Raw genomic sequence first — 19,226 nt, 5'->3', positions numbered from 1 at the left:
ATCCCACTAAATGTGAACAAAATAAAAAAAATACTTTCTTTTTTTTTAAATTAAAAGGGGTAAAGGTCTCAAGCAGGTGTAAAAAGGGGACGTTGCTGGTCGCCGCCTTGGTTTCGAAAAATGTCGTTTTCGGAGTTGTCACTACATATCTAGAACGTGAGTCGAAAAACCAGAGAGGTGTACATCTCGAGAAACAACTTTTAGTATAACCATAAACAACAAAAAAAAACAAAAAGAAATAGGTTACAGGGCACCAATTAGCATGCACACATCAGGCAACACCACACGCAGGTGGATTTAAGGATCGCGACAATATGGTCCTAATTGGTCTTTAGAGTCCTTCACAAAACAAAAACGAATCGATGAGTAGGCAAATGTTCAAATCGGTACTTAGCGGCGATTCAGATGAGGGGTGTCGCTCGAGTTGTCCTCGCTGGGGCCTCCGGAGCGTAGCCGAAGGAGCGTCTCGACGATCCGGATCGCGGCCGAGATACGTCGGCCTAGGAGGGCAGCCTCGATGCGTCTTTCTCACTCCAGGTCCAAAACTCGTCTCCTTCCCTGCCCCCGGGGCAGCCGCACGGAGCAGGCGTCGTCGCATGCATACCGTTCTCCTCTCCCGCCGGGAGCATTGCGCCCATGTATCTTCCCGGCCGTGGGATCCGTGAGTTGGCGTGACCTTGAGGTTCCCGAAACCGCGCGGTTACGACGTCTGGTCTTCTGTCTAAACGATTATTGCTTCCGCGCAGACGCGCGCACTTTACGCCGTCTGCCTCGCTCCGTCCCCGTGGTATACGTCTGCGTCGTCTTTTGCGGGCCGGTTGTTTCTTCGTTTCCGTTCTTGTTAATTATTTGCTTTCCTTCCTGAGGCGGCGTCTTGCACTCACACGTGACAAGTACCCCCACACTTAAGAGTTTTCCCGCACGGAAAACTACTCACTGGCGTAATAAACACACACACGCACAGGCAAACGTCACAACAAACGGCACTGTTCACATAGTACAAACCCTCAATAGCAAAGCTCGAACACACGTGTTTACTTCTTTTCTGCTGCTATATGGACATGCTACACACGCTGACAAATATAGCCTTAGTTCAGCCTACTTAGGAAGTCCGCTCCTACGTTTTCTCTCCCTTTTATATACTCGATGTCGAAGTCGTACTCCTGGAGCGTCAGACTCCACCTCATCAGCCTTCCGTTTGACCATTTAGTTTTTGTCAAACACTGTAGGGGCTGGTGATCCGTCTGTACTTTGAAATGTGTTCCGTACAAGTACAAGTGAAACTTCTTTACTGCCCACACCAGTGCTAAACATTCCTTTTCTACCGTCGAGTAGTTCTTTTCGCACTGGCTAAGCTTCTTGCTCGCATACGCCACAGGGTGCAGGATGCCGTCTTCCTCCTGCATCAGTACTGCGCCCAGAGCTGTGTCTGATGCGTCTGTGCGCAAAACAAATTCCTTGTCTACATTAGCGGCTAGCAAGACGGGTGGTTGCGCCAAGCATTCTTTCAGTTGACTGAACGCTTCTTGGTGTCGGTCAGTCCAGTGCACCGCATTTGGCGCCCCTTTCTTTGTCATTTCTACGAGTGGGAGAGCTTTGTCGGCGTACTGTGGGATGAATTCCCTGTAATATCCAGTTAATCCTAAAAACGACTGCACCTGTTTCTTGGTGTTTGGTCTTGGTGCCGCCTGTATTTTTTCCAGGATATCTGGCTTCGTCGCTATCCTGCCCATTCCTATCTCGTGCCCGAGAAAAGACACTGATTCGAACCCGACCTCGCACTTTGTGGGCTTCACCGTCAGGTTTGCCTCACGGAGTCTCTCGAACAGGGCTTCGAGCGCATTCAGATGTTCTTGCCAAGTATCTGTGGTGACCAGAATGTCATCTATATAGTGGTGTACATTTGGAAGACCGCCCAAAACCTTTCTCATTAGCTTAGTGAACGTGGCTGCGGCAGTTTTTAAGCCAAACGGCATGAATCGAAACTGGAACAGGCCGTTAGCGCATGAGAAAGCTGTTTTTTCTTTGGAACCTTCCTCCATTGGTATTTGCCAATAACCTTTCGCGAGGTCGAACTTCGAGAAAAATTTCTTCTGCGCGACGCTCGCAAACACCACATCGATTCTCGGAATCGGCTCGCTGTCAGGAATTAACACGCTATTGAGCCGCCTGAAGTCAACACAAAGTCGATTGGAGCCATCTGTCTTTTTGACGACTACGAGGGGTGAGTTATAGGCAGACTCCGTGCGTTCAATTATGCCAAGTTCCAGCATATCTTCTACTTCTCTCTCGACTGTCTTGTGTGCAACCAGTGGCAAAGGATACTGCCTGACGTGTATGGGCTGCTCGGTGGTCAGTCGCAGCTTGCACTCAAGAAGCTTCGTCTTCCCGGGCAGGTCTGAGAAAATGGTGTCATATCGCTCCAGCAGACACTTGACTTGCGCTATCTTTTCTGTGTCCAGAGTCGGGCTAAGCGCCGCGTCCCTTGGTCCCGATGTCTTTCTTGTGTTGAAAGTAGGCACTTCCCCCGCGTCCGGTTCATCATTGATGACCATGCAGGCGATTGTATGGTCAAGATCAGGACGCCTCTCTTCATAACCTTTCAGCATATTTATGTGGAATACTTTTTTGTTTCCGTTCACGAGTAGCTCGTAGTCTACTTCATTCTTCTTTGCTGTTACTGGAAATGGGCCCTTCCACTGCATTGTGAGCTTGTTCTTTTCACTTGGCAGCAGGATCAAGGCTTTGCCCCCTGGCTTGAGCTGTCGATTCACCGACTTTCGATCATAAAATTTCTTATACTTCTCCTTTGCGGCTTCCAGGTTGCAGTGTGCGATCTTGCAGGTTTCTTCCAACCTCTCTCTCAGCTCCAGTACGTAGGTATACGTGGTCTTCTCTTCCGTTCCCAATTCTTTATTGGACCAGAACTCTCGGAGAATGGTTAGTGGTCCTCTGACGGCTCTGCCGTATAGCATTTCAAACGGCGAGAACCCCAAACTTGACTGAGGGACCTCGCGATATGCAAATAGCAGTGCCGGGAGGTATCGATCCCAGTCGGCCGGTCTTTCTTGGCACATTTTCCTCATCATGTGCTTGATTGTCCCGTTGAAGCGCTCCACCAGGCCGTTGCACATCGGGTGATAGGGGGTCGTCAGCAGTTGCTTCATTGACATGAGTCGGCTCACTTCCTTCATTAAGACCGATGTGAAATTGGATCCCCGGTCTGTAAGCATCTCTTTCGGCACACCATATCGCGAAAACATCTCGAGTAGCGCTTCGGCCACCTCGACTGTATCGATAGTTTTCAAGGCAATAGCATCCGGGTACCTAGTCGCCATGTCGACCAGGGTGATGACGTACCGATTTCCTCTTCTTGAGGAAGGTGTCATAGGCCCAATGATGTCGACTGCCACCCTCTGGAATGGCATTTCAATGGTCGGCATAGTTGAAAGTGGTGCTTTCCCAACTCTTCCTTTCGGTACCGTTCTTTGGCATATGTCGCAAGATCTGACATACCGCTTCACGTCACTCTGCAGGCCAGGCCAGTAGAATTCTTCGGTTATTCTGTTCACTGTGTTCTTGGCACCTTGGTGTCCAGCCATAATCGAATCGTGACCCAGACACATGACGGATGGTCTCAATTCTTTTGGTGTCACTAGTTGTAGGGCTTCCCTTCCTGAGTTGAAAGTACATTTTCGGTACAACAGCCCATCTTGGATGAGAAACTGGAATGTCGTCCGGCCTTTCTTTCTTTTTAGAATTTCGCCAACCTTCTTGAAACAGTCCGCCAGTGACGCGTCGTTGCTTTGCTCCTGCGCTACCTTCTCGGGAGTCACCTTCAGTAGTTCCGCCGCAGGAACCTTGAGTTTGGGCATCTTCCCTTGTGCTGCTTTTGCTGCTCTAGTCTGTACGGCAGACGACACTGTGGGTGTTTCGACTTTTCCTTCAGCCGGCTCTAGGTTTCCGCTGCACTCTCTTGAAATCACGTTGGAGGGAGTCTTCACAACGGTTTCCTCTTCATCTTTTTCATCCTGATCCGGGAAATGTTCCCCACTGAGGGTCCAGTCGGCATCGGGATCGTCAACTTTTCGTACGCCCGCGATGTTTCCTAGCACCAAGTCATATAGGGGTGCATCTAGGCATTTCGCCAAGACCGGCCCCGAATAGTACGGTGTAGAAATTTCGATCATTGCCTCGGGAAGGTAGCGAACGGTGCTGTCAACCAGTAGCACCGCCGCAAGTTGACCGGTAAGCTCCTCATCTTCAACAAGGCTCCTTCTTACTAGGACAGTGTTTGTGCCACTGTCTCTCAACACGCTCACGCGCTGTCCGCGAATTTCACCTTTAACTACAGGCATCGACTCGCTGACGGTTGTGTGCCTTGCCGTTTCCCCTTCCGATCTCTCACCCTCTGCCGTCTTTTCGACTTCCTCTGCGGTCAAGTCAGTTTGTCGGGGATGTACGATACACGCGGCTTTCTCTTGCGTCCGATATCTTCTGTACGGTGGCCCCTCTTGTTGCAGTTTTGGCAGAATGTCTGCGTCTGCCCTCTATTTCCTCCAAGCCTACAGTCCGAGGCGCGGTGTCCAACACGGTTGCACAAGAAACACCTCGGGGGTTGCCTAAATGTGCCACTTTGCACTCCTCGCTTTACCGCGTCGACATCGGAAGCTCTCCCGTTGTCTTCCTTGACCTTTCCCAGGTTTCTATGGCCTTGGGCTTCCATGAACTGGTCAGCATATTCTGTAAATTCCTCTACTGTCTTCAACTTCCGCTCTTTCAGAAATATGGCCAACTTCGGGTGACAGCAGGCCAAAAACTGTTCTGCCACCATTAGATCTCTCACCCCTTGGTATGTTTTTTCAACCTCTGCCATTTCCAGCCATCGCTCAAAGTAGTTCGACAATCGCGATGCGAACTGCTTTGCTGTTTCCGCATCATTTGGTTTACTGCTTCGAAACCTATCTCGAAAACCTTCCGCGGTTAAACGGAACCTCTGCAGAAGTGTTTTCTTCACTTTGTCATAGTCCGTCGACTCTGATGCGGGCATCCTCCCAAAGACTGTTAATGCCTCGCCCACCAGACAAAGGCTCAGGGCTGTTGCCCATTCGCTCTTACTCCATCCTTGGCCTGTTGCGATTCTCTCGAAACGGTGCAAATACGCATCCAAATCGTCCCGCTTATCGTCAAAAGGAGCCATCAGCTTCCTTGGACAGACCGCTGTTGGGCGTGGGGCCCCAACACCTGACGAGAGTCCTGTTGCCTCTGGCACGGCTCCAACGTTAGTGTTCGCAAGGCGTAACCTGAGTTCAAGCACTTCTTTTTCCTGTGCCAATCTCTTTTCTTCTACCTCAGCCATCCGCTTAGCTCTCTCTTCTGTTTCACGTGCCTGCTCGCGAGCCCTGTCGCTCTCTTCAAGCGCCTGCCTGTGCACCAACTCTTTTTCCTCTCTGTGTCTCGTTTTCTCTTCCTCATAAAGAGCCATTGTTTCCTCTTTCGTGAACCCGAGCTTTTCGGCTCTAAGCATAAGCTTTTGGAGGTCCATCTCTCTGGTTTTAGCACGAACACAAGCGTGTTGACTTTAACGTTCAGACAAAATGACTAAAGAGAATCCTGGCAGGCTCGCCATAAATTTGTCACTACATATCTAGAACGTGAGTCGAAAAACCAGAGAGGTGTACATCTCGAGAAACAACTTTTAGTATAACCATAAACAACAAAAAAAAAAAAAAAAAGAAATAGGTTACAGGGCACCAATTAGCATGCACACATCAGGCAACACCACACGCAGGTGGATTTAAGGATCGCGACAATATGGTCCTAATTGGTCTTTAGAGTCCTTCACAAAACAAAAACGAATCGATGAGTAGGCAAATGTTCAAATCGGTACTTAGCGGCGATTCAGATGAGGGGTGTCGCTCGAGTTGTCCTCGCTGGGGCCTCCGGAGCGTAGCCGAAGGAGCGTCTCGACGATCCGGATCGCGGCCGAGATACGTCGGCCTAGGAGGGCAGCCTCGATGCGTCTTTCTCACTCCAGGTCCAAAACTCGTCTCCTTCCCTGCCCCCGGGGCAGCCGCACGGAGCAGGCGTCGTCGCATGCATACCGTTCTCCTCTCCCGCCGGGAGCATTGCGCCCATGTATCTTCCCGGCCGTGGGATCCGTGAGTTGGCGTGACCTTGAGGTTCCCGAAACCGCGCGGTTACGACGTCTGGTCTTCTGTCTAAACGATTATTGCTTCCGCGCAGACGCGCGCACTTTACGCCGTCTGCCTCGCTCCGTCCCCGTGGTATACGTCTGCGTCGTCTTTTGCGGGCCGGTTGTTTCTTCGTTTCCGTTCTTGTTAATTATTTGCTTTCCTTCCTGAGGCGGCGTCTTGCACTCACACGTGACAGGAGTAAATATTTCGCGTGCCTTTAAATGAAGCATTGGAGTATGTAAAGGATAGAATAGGGGCTTTTACTTGCAAAAAAAAATCTACTTTTTTTTTTAATTTTGAGAAACACACACAAGGAAGGCAACAGTGTTTTTTTTTTTTGTTAGGCTGTAGTTCCACCTTTAATATGAACCAACTAGCTCAGGTCCAGAACGTCCTATCATTTCCCGGTTACCTTGGAAAAGAGTTAAGTTTAGGAAAGTACTACGAAGGCAAACCTTTATTGAACTGGTAAAAACAAAGTTACACTCAGTACATTGCGCCCTTTTGCTTCATTTACTTGTGGTTTCGCAGCTGACAAGACATAATTATTTCTTCCGCTTCCTGAGACATTGTCCGTTGTAGCACTCCTGGTGGAAACAAAGAGAAAATGAAGTTTACGCAAACGCATTCTCGCGAGCAATGCCGTTTGCACTGAGCTCGCTTATTTGTAACAGAATTAGCCATTTAACAAACATCAACGTCCATACCTCGAATACGCCAAACCGCGATAAACATTGCCCTTTCATAGCGATACAGGTGTAAACAAACTTAGTGGTTCCACTCGATACGTATTTCGATTGCTGAACTTAGAAGTGGATACTCTAAAAGTGGAGAGAAGCAGAAGTCTTCTGCCAACCCCTGTCATTTTTTTTTCGCAGGCGAATGTTCGAAATGTTGCAGATACATTAACATCTACTGCGTATATATGGCTAAGAAAGTTATGTTTATTAGCACCAAATGAGTAGTTCCAGCAGGCAAGCCAAAATGACTTTCATCTAATTACCCGCTTCATAGTACGCGCTTATGTTTCTGACACATGTGTTATCTTTTTGGTACGCAATTTAGCATTATATCAGGTTGCAGTACAGATATGTTCGGCAAAACTTACTCCCAGCAACCGGTATGTGAGGCAACACTGTGACAAAAACTGCACTTTTTAGATACCCTATCCAATCGACTATAAAAAGACACTGAAGACAAGTTAAATTTTCCCTCTGTTATTAGAGCACCGATTGTAAAATGAAAAAGGTACGGGAACAAAAGAGGAGACATTTAGGAGTGAAAAGGATCTGGGCAGGTTTGCTTTCACCCGAGTGGGCAGGCGACCGGAAAACGTCGAGATTCATAGAACGGCGATACAGCACAGAATTCTCGTGCATTAGTAACATACGTCTGCTTCCTCTTCTTCAGATGCCTACAAGTGGTCTGCGCTAGTGTGCAGTATACTTCATGAGGTATATAAGGTGAAATATGACAAAGCCTTCGGGTATCTGTCTCACTGCTCGTCTTTGAAAGCTATTGTCGGCTACGTGGTACGAGTTATTGCACGCTGATTCGGGCCTAAGCCACACTGCCTTCATTCTCATATTGCGATCACTGAAAGTATTTATATTTTCTGTCATCACGAGGTTTGATAAAGCCACTAAAAAAAGACAATATTTGAATGGAGTTGCTCCCTGCATCTTTTTAATGATGATCTCTCATTTCAGGTGGTCAGTGCTACGGCGACATTTCTGGGTATAAAAACAAAACAGCCCTCATAAAAGTCTCCATAATAGCGTACAGGGTTCCCACGCCCTCGATCCGGGCCTGTTTTGTTGGAGTGAGCAGCCCCTCTGTAAAAGAGAATAAAATATTTACGTGTATGCTCATCTTACTCTAAACCAAACCTGCATCCAGGGACTCCGCAACGCACCTCCACCCAAAATGTTTCGTCTTAAGGGGGCAGTGCCCCCCACCTTCCTACTTTCTGACCACTCACCCTAAAATCAGATTTTGACAGGCGCGCCATTCTAGGATGTCAATATTGTAGACGACGTTGTAAATGAGATAGTAAGGACTGCAGCCAATATACCACTTTCATCCTGCATGGAAAGAATCTGATGGTTTGGTTTGGTTTTGTGGGGTTTAACGTCCCAAAGCGACTCAGGCTATGAGAGACGCCGTAGGGGAGGACTCCGGAAATTTCGACCACCTGGGGTTCTTTAACGTGCACTGACATCGCACAGCACACGGGCGCCTTGCTTTTCGCCTCCACCGAAAAGCGGCCGCCGAGGCCGGGATTCGATCCCGCGTCCTTGGGAACAGTAGCCGAGCGCCGTAACCACTGCGCCACCCCGGCGGGGTGGAAAGAATCTGAAGGTAAGTCGTTATTGTTGTTGGGTACCTGAGGTTGTGCATTTGTATAATCGTTCTTCTGGCTCGGGACCTAAACTTTCAAACCAAAGTTTTTGAACTGCCTGAACTCGCAGCATGTTGATGATATTGAGTCAGTTTTGTAATGAGTGTTTTATAAGTATGAATTGACATATTCTTTTATCAGGGCATATTTACGAACATTTCGTTGATTCACTCTTCTTAATGTATAAAATGTTTATTTAAGAGCGCAAAGGACAGAACACAGAGGCACAAGAAAGCACAAACACAAGGCTTGTGCATCTGTGTCCCGTCCTTTGCACTGTTCCTTAAATATGCGAAACCAACTAACCCGCCAACTCGTTCGTATAAAATGCGCTTTTAGCATTCCGTACAAATTAATTTACGAAGCGTAAATTTATGGCCTAAATAAATTTTCGAAACACAAGAAAAAAATATCAAAATAGCAAAATAAAAATTTGGGCCAGGAAAAATTTGCACACCCTCCACCTCCTAAAAAAACGTTCTGGAGTTCTTGCCTGCATCAGCTCCCAACTATGTTTCAGTGTTTGATGTGAATTCTAAGACGCGTGCTACTTCCACGTTCCTGTTGAGAGTGAAAAAAAAAAACAACCTCACTGTCTGAAGCATGGTGACGCGTCGATCCCCATACTGAACGCTAACAGCTGGAGGTTTCTGTGGCACTAAGATAAGTCACCTGCATAGCTTCTGCAAACAATGCATTGTTCTTTATATTGCGCTTCAGCAGCTCTTTCTGTGAGCATCACTCACTTCACACACCTGTAGGGCGGAAAGGTCATTTAGTGAGACGCAGTTGGTTTACCTTATTTTTGCCGCAATTTGCTCCGTCGAGGGCCCAATACTCAGCACGTTGAGTGTAGCGCCTGTAGCGGTCGGTTCCAGGGCAGCAGCTGACTTTGCAAGGGCCGTCATGCCGTTTTGTCTAGAACGCATGAGATAACAGATATTACAGTATTCACAAGACAACGTAATACTAACAATACAGTCACGTAATAATAGCAAAATATTAACGTTATTCGTCCAACAGGTACTTGTAAACTTCGATATACTCTCGTTCAGGCTATTCTGTCTATCTTGTACATTTTTTCCCAGAATCAGGTAATATATTTATTCTGCCTGGTTAAATGAGATTATGGCCAGTGTTCTTGGTTAATGAATGAAGCAGACAAATTCGAAATTATAAGCAACTGTGGGAACTGGCTCAGGCAATAGGCCTCAATTTCAGCTTATGTACACAAACAAGCTGGAAGAGAGACTTACCTCGCATAATTTCGACTGTCGTAGACCAGATTCCCTACTACAGAATTCTTTTCGCGATAACCGATCCCCCGGGTATTTACTGGATCGCTTCGGCGCTTTGCCTGCCCAAGTGCTCTTTATGCATGATTCAGGCACAATTCTGAAAAAGTATAAAAGCGCAGAATGGGTCGAGTAGTTACACATATATAGCGTACGAGTTCAAACAAAATGTGTTCAAGACGTACTTTCACTTCTTCATGCTTTCAAAACGCAGTAAATGTGGGCATTCATCTTATTGAATGCTCAACTTTCAAGCGCACCCTCAACACTATCAAGCATATACGCTGGCAGTGGGCTTGAGGGTGGTCTAAGGTTTAATTCTACGAGATGTCTGCAGCCATGACTCGAATTACATAGCGGCCTAGGAATACTTTTAAGTTTTAAATGGTGAGCAGGCTTACGATGATTACGTAAATTTGAAGCAGGTTGAAAAAGGCCTGCACATAAGCACGGCACATGATATCGGTACTAGCCCAGTTCCAAGAAAGTGAGCAAATAACAAATGCTGCTATAAAACAATGGCAGCAATTCAAATTGTTGAAATATTTCAACTTACGGAGTCAAGCGGCCTGCTTATGTGGCATCCAAAAACTTACATATTTGCTAGGAGACAATTCAAGCGCCCAATAAATCTTCCTCTACACAGGCCAAGCCTACCTACTCCTCTATATGACCGATGATGAGAGCCGAGCACTCTAGAAGTGCGTGTGGCAAAGGGAGGCGAAGGAAAGTGGAAGAGAGAAATAATGAATAGAGAAGGTTATAGTAAAAGTAAACAACCAATGCAACTAATTTGTGAAGACCAGATCAGTTTGGTGCAGGAGAGGCGCCAGTCGAAGTAGGAAGAACCAGGGGATACAACGAAAACAATTATTCAGGGAGTGCAAAAATGTATTTAAGCTTCACGCCACTGTTCTAGCCGGCGCCCATACATGTCCCACAGCGAAAAGGCTTACCTTAGGAATGCTCTAAACTGTTCCTGGCTGCAGTGTGAAAAAGAAAACTGGTTCTCATCCTTGTAGTCGTAACTCATGATGTGCCCGGCGCTCCAAGCACAGTGGTACGCCCCCTGGTTACCAGGGATCCAACTCACAGGAGGTGCCTGATCGTGGCTTGAGCCTAACCTGTTGAGATTAAACACAACTATTAGCTAAAAAATCTGTTGATGCACGCTATTACTCAAACTGTAAACAGAGCATGGTCACGCACAGTGATGCACAGTGGTTTAAGTAATATTCCGCCGATTCTGAAACTCTGAACATGTGATGGCTATTCAGATGGCTGCACAATGGTTTGAGCATCCGACTCTGTGCAGTAAGCATAAGGTTTGACCAGAGATCTCGGACAACCATTGTTTTGCACTGGTACCAGTTTTCCACGGACATTGTGCTCGGTAAGCTCTAGAGCCACCGTTTGGAAGTAAGGGCCCCCTAACCCAGCTTTGGACTGGTGCCATTGAAACTGTGTCTTGGCTATAAGCGAGTAAATCAAAAGAATACACCATGATGGTTCAGTGATTTTGTCACACTGATGCTAAGCAAAGTTATGTGTGTTGCATACCGATCATAGCGACTAAATTTAGATGGACTGAAATTCTGAGGCGTTCAGGGAGCAGCACTGTCGCACATCGCAGAAAAAAATGACGGCAAAAATTCGGAAGCAAGTGACTGACCTGCCTCATAGCCACTCTAAGAGCTCTGGGAAGCATAAAGAATATATATTTCGAGATGTAAAAAAGCAAAAACTCGCGCTTCTTGTCACAAGCTAATTTTTAAAAAAGAAACAAGTGTGCACCAAAGGGCGCTGTCATTTCCAGTACTATAAAAGTTTTTCTTTTGTGGCTTTTTCTTTATTTCAACAGGACTCAACCAGTGAATTCTCTTTCGTCTTGCCAGAAGCGACTATTTTTCTTGAGTCCGAACCGTGTTGTTTTGTTTTATTTTGCAACAGTTTAACTATCTCATCATTCACACCATCAAAGGGGGCCGCAGAAAAATCACTTAACTGCATCATATAGGTGGCAATTTTTGCCATTTTGCACTTTTTTGAAACCTAAGATAGGTACAGGGTCGCCCACCCTTAAGATGAACACGTAAGGGGGTGGTCGCTCTCTTCGAAGCATTGCTGCGCGCGAAACAGCCGCACATCAGAGCAAAATGTACAGGCGAACCTGAGGTGGTGCTTTGCATGGGCTTTCGCTATGCTTCGAAGCAGCGCAGTCGAGTAGGACGCACTGAGGCTCTAAAGAAAACGGTCACGTGCTCGCTTGTTCACGCTAAAAGCAGACGACCCCGTACATAAATAGGTACGGTACCGTGCACGTGGCTTTAGGGAGGCGCATATTGTAGCCTTAATGAATTATAGCGAAAGCATGAATAGGTAACTACAATTAACTGTTTTATATTTAACTTAAGTGGCAATCTTATGCTACAATAATGAAGAATGTTAGCAGCAAACCTTAGCCACAATGCTATATGTTTTTTTTTTTTTTTATTCGGCAGTGCAGTTCGGAATATCGAAGGCTGTGCTGTGATTTTCAAAGCACGTTGAGTTGGCTTCTCCACACTGAATGTGTATAAAATGGTTTTGTGGCAGCATCAAATACACAAACACCATCTTTCTATGCATAAGAAATGCGAATCAATTTATTTTTAGCCCTTGTTTCCGGCGAGCTACAACCAGAACAAAGCTATTTCATAGAGACGAACCTAAGGAATGTATAAAACTTTCAGATAAATCCCTGGTGCGTTCCTGCTGTGTTGCCGCCGGAACAGCGCATGCGCAGAGTCCTTAAATCTGATGTGATGTATACTACATATGCGGCCGCACAGCCAATTCTAGCGTCGGACTAAAAACATAACGCATCACAGAAATCCTGTTAACCAAAGCGATTGCTGCGAGGTGCACATCAGTAGTCGTCTACCGTCTAGATCTAGGTCTCGAGAATTTCATCTACCTCTTGCGCAACAACCATAGCCGTCTTTTATACCACGCCAAAGCGACGCAGCACGGCGTGGCGCTAGCTCATAACACCTAGAACGAATGAATAAAGTGCAATTAAGTGTGAAAAACCGGCGCAAGGGTGTGCGTTAACTCAGCGTCGGTAAGCCAGCACTGAGGAAATCATTCTAATATTGATACGTACAAATGCGCTAGTTCATGGGCGGCGTGAATAATACCGGAGTAGCCCATTCCAGCGTCGAAGCTTTCGGCTACCCTTCGCCGTGAACAAAGACCGCCGGTGAAGGCTAAGCCCGTGCCAAAGAAAAGTTGCGACAAAAGTCAGGACCAAGATCGTATATGAATTCAGTAAGGGCGCACACAATCTGGTTAGTACTACTAGAACGTCTAATCAAGTGACAAGCTAAAGAGTTTAAACCTTTGTGAAAGGGTTGCACAAAAGCATCTCCAGTAATTCCCGAGTTTCAGAGCACATGATGACCTCCTCTAAAAACACCAGGGATTACTGGTGCACAACGGGCTCAGCTGAGACAGAACGGCATTACAGCCCTGAAGGTCCTTCCGGCGCAGGGGAACTCTACGTTAGCCTAGACATTTTATTCCTCATAACAGTAAACATGTATTCCTCCTAACAATAAACATATTTACTTTGCACTTATGTGCTGAAGCTGATTGAAAAATAGAAACATTCTGCTATTACACTGAGCGCAAGTTCTGCATGCGAAGTGCTTCATAACACAGGTATGTGAAAGTTAAAGAATGATATTTTTGGAACTAAGCAGAACTCAAGAGAATTTTTGTACGTTTTGAAATAACGCCCAAATGACTGTAAGCATGACCATTCTGACTCAACAGGACTTATTGAAATTTGTCGTTTACACGTTTTCCTGTGTAGAAGTTTCAGCAGAGTCACTACTGCTGTTACCACTTTCAGTAATGCGTGACGTTGGACATAGCTGGTTTGTTAGGTATATAATTAGCTCTAATTCCGGACGAACAGACGTGAGCAGACCTATCTAGAGCGCTATGTAGTGGTGTTGTTCAGAAATTAAACTGGAACTGAGCATAGTAAATTTTAATAATTGGAACGGGCTCAAAAGCGTATTCACGAGATAGGAGGAGTAGGGGTAGGAAGATTGCATTTGCAGGTAAATGTCCATTTTCCGTGAAAATCTCCAATAGGGCAACATGTGCGCTGTCCAAGCGTCGCTGCTTAGTGTATCTAAGCATAGATTCCAGTGATACGTGATATATTAAAAGGGAAAGCTTGATGCAAATACTGTGTGTCACACATTATACCTGTGCCCTATAGATTAGCAAGACAGACATACAAACAGGGCATGAACGAGCACTTTGTAACTTTAAAAACAGTTGTGTTAATATTTTAATTGATTTGCTCTGCAGCGCACCCCTCGAGTGATCAAGGAAAGCGCGCTCTTGTCTCCACGAGAGCAGACAACACGAGCGCTGCTACTGTCGCGGACTCCAAGTCTTCATACTTTGTAAGTCGCACTAGTGATGCTCACATGACTGCGAAAGCCCTCACCTGCCACTCCTTTCCTGATCTGTCCGGTGCTCACACTGATCATGGATCGCCTGAAAGAGACAAACCAATTAACTCATTACTTAGGTTAATCTACTTCTTAATCTGTTGATCTGCTTTCATTGTTGTAGCTACTGGTCGTTCGTCGCACGGATTTCTTCTCACGACCAGTGAGTTCTTTGTTCCTGGCGAATTCCGCATCCTTCACCTTTCAGAGGAGCTGCGCTGTAAGTAATAATTTTCGATATATACTCAGCGGCGGCATAGCACGAATGCTTCCTCATCGCTAGTGGTGTGCGCCTCTAATTAGTGAGTATCTAGGGAACAAAAGTTATTATTTTTTACAATAATTCGAGTGTTTGCGTTAGAAGTCAGTGAAAATCATCGGTACCATACTCCAATTGGTTACATCTACTTCATTTCCACGAATCCTCTCGGAAATTTGCGTATGCCTGAAGAAAATCGACAGCTGATATCTGTCATTGAAAATTCGAATTGTCAGTTAGAGCCCATGATTATGCTACTTAGGAGCGAAGTGATGTATTATTGTGGAAACAAGAAATAACGTTTAAAAGGATTACAGTCACCAAACTTTTCAATAATGAGTTATGACAGCCTGTATTTTCATCAAAAGAAGCTGTAAAGATATCAGTGGTCAGCAGACATGTCCCCAAAGCGCATATTCATGCTATAAGTTGATTAGCTTCTGAAGCATGACAGCACGAGCCTTTCGGCAATCTATTGGCGTGTTCTATGGTGTCTTTGCCATGAGAAGTTATTCTCGAGGATCGAGTACGAAAATGGCACTGCCATGCATAAAAGTAGACAGAGCGCGTTTCCCTCCCGCACCATACAAGTATTGCTCAAGGTCAGGTTTTACATAATGCAAAAGAAAGAACTTGCAAAGGCAAAGTATCAGACGAATACAATTTGCTGCGTAAAGTAGAATAACCTTACGCTATTCAACTTAGCTAGGTAAAGATATACATTTCAAGTGCATTGAAGTTAACTATCTGAGGAAACTATAACCATTGTGCATTCCAGCTGTCGTGCAGTACCTATGAAGAAGTAGTCGACGTTTATTCATGGGTAAGCGAGAAGACACTACGGAACTCGATCAAGTCGTATAGGGCGTCTAACCACGAACCAACTCACCCGGTAAGTAACAAGATGGCGTCTACTCCCTTGAACTCGGCAAGCCGTCCTTCCACATACAAAAGCAGGCTGTTCAGCGTGTCCTCTGCGATCATATCTTGTCCGTACATTTTCACATAAGGTTCGTGTCCCCACTGCAAAAGGTTGGAACCACAGAGACCAATTCTGGTCTCCTTTTTATTTCTGGGCCAGCTCTCAACTTTGTATCGTCAGAGGCAAAAGCCTACGGAGTGTACGAGTACCAATCGAAGCCGAGAGCTCTGTTAGCTGCCAATGGTTCGGCACATAACTTTAATTTGTCGCAGCAATATGCTCATTTGCACTAACCTGTTGCAGTCAGGTTAAGTGATCGTTAACGGACGTTCTGCCTGTGCGCCTAAATCACCTTCAGCATCTTTAGGAGACTTTTGTCCACAGTAGTACCACTGTGTGGTAAGCAATACCACAAGCATCATTGTCTAGGAGCGATGTCGTTTTTCGCAAATTTGTTCTGAGTTACCAAAAGCATGTCAGACTGCCATAGAAAACCAACGGGACACCAACGCGACAACAACGGGGAATAACAGCAAATAAGCACCCTGCGTATAAACATTCGCGAATGTATAGACTGTTACAGCGAGATAGTTCATAGTGTGAAAAGTTCGGTTCAAAGATTTTTTCCTGGAAAATGTTCAAAATTGCTGGCTATGAAGTAAAAGCATATCATTTATTGATTGCTAAATGTAACTTATTTCATACATTTGCGCTGATAAAGTTAAAATGCTAAAATGTGTTCATGTACCAACTGAGACAACCACCAAATTAATAAGCTCAAACACATTTCGATAACTTAAATTATCATGGCCAATTACGTTAACTCGCAGTTTCAAGATAAGCTGTGGGCTATCTTCAGAAATGATTTAACCCTGCTTCCAGTCACGCCGAATTCAGTGTGCGAAATGTTTTTATAACCGCCTAAAGTACGGTATAATGTGGAAAATTATCTGCAGACTTCCAACCTACACGATGCGAACGTCGAAAAGTGAGGCCTTCGCTTTTACATATATTTCAGCAATACATAGCTATGCATCAAAGCTTTGATATCAGGACTGCAAAGTAATGAAAAAACATACGTACCGTAGCTCGCTCCAATCCAACTACCCTTGGTCGAATGCGAGGAGATCTTACGCTTTCATACCTAAGCTTAACCTTCACAAGAAAAGAGAACAAGACCACTGCAGTATTAACAGCTCATATATGTATTACTATTATGCAATGATTTGTTTATGAGAGCAATAAAATCAAGGTCGGTGAAGAATAAGGAAAGACTACTCTTAAAAATAATGTTAGGTCGGCTTTTCGGGAAGGTTGAAAATTTTCTCGCGAAAAAATGCCTTGTGTGGTTCACTGAATTATGTGCTTCATTCGCTTATGTTTTCCATGCATCCTGAAAAACACACCATTGAAGCAAAATACAGGAAGCAGGAACTGTTCGGGTTCTAGATTTAGTTCCTCATTCTTCTGGGACTGCGAACCCGTAGCCACACGCAACCGTAAATTGGCTCAGGCTGCACTGTGTCTGATTCGCCGCATAGCTATTCGCTACAACCGAGGGCGTTCCGATACGGGCCGTCAGATTGTGCGCTCCATCCTCCAGCCGCAGATAGTATCCCAAGCACAATTTCATCATTGCACCCGTCACAGGGGGACTCTCTTGAAGCAGTGAAACGGTAGTGCACGTGCACCATAACGTATCTCCTTCGTCTAACACCCACACCCTCTCGTATCAACCATCATCCCATCAACCATCAACTAATCAACCAGAGTGAGGCAAACAAAAAACGCAAGACGTCACTTCAGCTCTACCCTTTAGCAGACTCTTCCTCTTTGGTCCTACTGTTAACTCACACAGTCGCTCTACGGTCTCAGGACGATATCAGCCACGCATGTACCTGCCGGGTTCATGCATACACCGATTAGTCCACACATCTCTGCAGGGAGTTACCGCGGTGTACAGTCCCTTTCATCCTCGTCCTAACTTTCGCTCAATCTAGAGCGCAGACATGTGCACCCACTTGACTTGAAACTTCAGGCGATACACAATGTAATCGCTACCCTTCCGGCGTACCCACATTCGATCTTGTTCAGATTTACGCTCACCCCCTCGCCGCCCTTAAGCAGCTTAATGCAATTCGGCGTACATTCCAAATTATGCCTCTGTCCTGTGAGTATTTATTTATTTATTTTATTTATTTATTTGGAAATACTGCCAATCCCAATCGGGATTATTGCAGGAAGGGCACACAAATTTGGAAAATACACAACAAAAGTACAAAAATATACAGCGTTACAACGGTTTGAAACAGTAGTACAGTTAATAGCAAGTATTTGATAATAACAGATTACAAATAATATGAGAGTAACTAAAAAAATGCCTGAAAAACACACCACAACGAAGCACACTTGACATTAACATAGAGCACTGAATGATTTTGAACTATGATTATAACTGACATTGTAAAACGAGTAGGTGGGCTTCATAAGACTGCAAAAAAGTTTCTAAAGATGAACGTGTTATACATGATGGTAGGTTGTTCCATTCTCTAATTGCTGTCGGGAAAAATGTATGTTTAAAACAGTCTGTGTTAAAGCGATATTCTTCCAGTGTTTGTGAATGTCTATGTCGTGTTGCTCTTGTGTCTGGTTTTGCAATATACCTCGAAGTATCTATGTTTATCATTTTATGAATGAGTTGGTAAAGCAGTTTCTGCCGTGCAAGCCTGGCGCGGTTTTGTAACGTGTCGCTGGATTCGCGGCCAAGCTGACGGTCGGCATAATATTCACATGAATACAATGACACATATTGACACATATTGACAAGCCTAAACAACAACCACTCTCCCGCCCGCCCCCCTCGCCGAAATTTGTGCCTGTCTCATGTTTTCGAGAAACAAGCTTCGCGCCATAGAGCACGCGCTCTAATTCCTCCGTGTTCGAACCTTCTCCCCCGTAGTTACACTCAAGAGGAGGTGGAGGAGGTATCCATAAGTATTATTTGTGCAGGAGCAGCTCTGACACCTTCTCTCTGGCGCTCTGGCGCCATCGGTGGGGGGATAAACAGTTGCAAGTGACGAATGCCACATTTTGGGGCCCATAACTGTGCCAGAACTGTGATATGAAACAGCTTGTGGACTTTCCCAGCTACGGCTTTGGTGAGACAAAGCTTCCTGTGTAATTTTAGCCTACTGTGGGACCTCTAATGCAACTATCGCAAGTGGACACTAATAAGAACTTGATCTAAAACCTTGGCGAAATTTTTAGGCGCAACCAGTCTATACTCCTCCTTCTTTCTCCCACATCTCTCTCTCTTTTTCCTATGCCTAATGGCAAACATCTCGAATAAAATTAATGCAGAGGTATTGATGTTTTCATGTCCATTCTTCTCTGTGCTTCTTTTCAACTTTAGCTTCGTACTGCAGCGGCTCGATCATCATTTAAATAACGAAGTCCTCTAGGGAAAACTTACGCCGTTAAAAAATGCTAGGACGTATTTCAGCAGATCTGTAGTAGTCTTGAAGCCCTTGCTGTGTTCGTAGTCGCAGATTACAAATACGTCCGGGCGAAACTCGTCTGGTAGCTCAGCTCTGGCCTCTGTAAGAGATATGCGCACGCGCAAATCTCGAGGGACGAGCGGA

The 19,226-nt window shown here is 45.6% G+C and overlaps 2 protein-coding genes across 3 annotated transcripts; both read right to left on the bottom strand.

Annotated features, from left to right (window-relative positions):
• Positions 1–1,088: 1,088 nt before the first annotated feature.
• LOC146173254 (uncharacterized) lies at positions 1,089–4,358 on the bottom strand. The gene has a single exon (XM_084585161.1). It carries the CDS (start codon positions 4,356–4,358, stop codon positions 1,089–1,091), a length of 3,270 nt encoding a protein of 1,089 aa, XP_084441287.1.
• Positions 4,359–6,636: 2,278 nt separating this feature from the next.
• On the bottom strand, positions 6,637–19,189 carry LOC146173253 (A disintegrin and metalloproteinase with thrombospondin motifs like). 2 transcript variants are annotated; one of them, XM_084584388.1, is made up of 9 exons: positions 19,058–19,121; positions 16,669–16,740; positions 15,553–15,686; positions 14,402–14,450; positions 13,039–13,148; positions 10,850–11,017; positions 9,855–9,993; positions 9,397–9,516; positions 6,637–6,784 (listed from the first exon to the last, which is right to left on the bottom strand). In XM_084584388.1, exons 3-9 carry the CDS (start codon positions 15,660–15,662, stop codon positions 6,743–6,745), a joined length of 738 nt encoding a protein of 245 aa, XP_084440514.1. In that variant the 5' UTR covers positions 15,663–15,686; positions 16,669–16,740; positions 19,058–19,121; the 3' UTR covers positions 6,637–6,742. The 2 variants fall into 2 exon arrangements, with proteins under 2 accessions (XP_084440514.1, XP_084440515.1); XM_084584389.1 differs by lacking the exon at positions 16,669–16,740 and having other exon boundaries at positions 19,058–19,189.
• Positions 19,190–19,226: the final 37 nt, after the last annotated feature.

The sequence above is a fragment of the Amblyomma maculatum genome, chromosome 11, assembly GCF_055883805.1.
Source record: "Amblyomma maculatum isolate TAMU_Amacu chromosome 11, ASM5588380v1, whole genome shotgun sequence".
Taxonomy (NCBI): domain Eukaryota; kingdom Metazoa; phylum Arthropoda; class Arachnida; order Ixodida; family Ixodidae; genus Amblyomma; species Amblyomma maculatum.
Note: the sequence above shows the minus strand (reverse complement) of the source record. Positions and strands in the feature narration are given on the sequence as shown.

Coding starts and splice junctions, on each gene's coding strand:
- LOC146173254 (XM_084585161.1), bottom strand. CDS start 4,358: ATGCCTGTAGTTAAAGGTGAAATTCGCGGACAGCGCGTGAGCGTGTTG.
- LOC146173253 (XM_084584389.1), bottom strand. CDS start 15,662: ATGTACGGACAAGATATGATCGCAGAGGACACGCTGAACAGCCTGCTT. Junction 14,451..15,552: donor GCCATCTTGTTACTTACCGG/GTGAGTTGGTTC, acceptor TGTCTCTTTCAG/GCGATCCATGATCAGTGTGA. Junction 11,018..13,038: donor GCCCATGAACTAGCGCATTT/GTACGTATCAAT, acceptor TAATCTCAACAG/GTTAGGCTCAAGCCACGATC.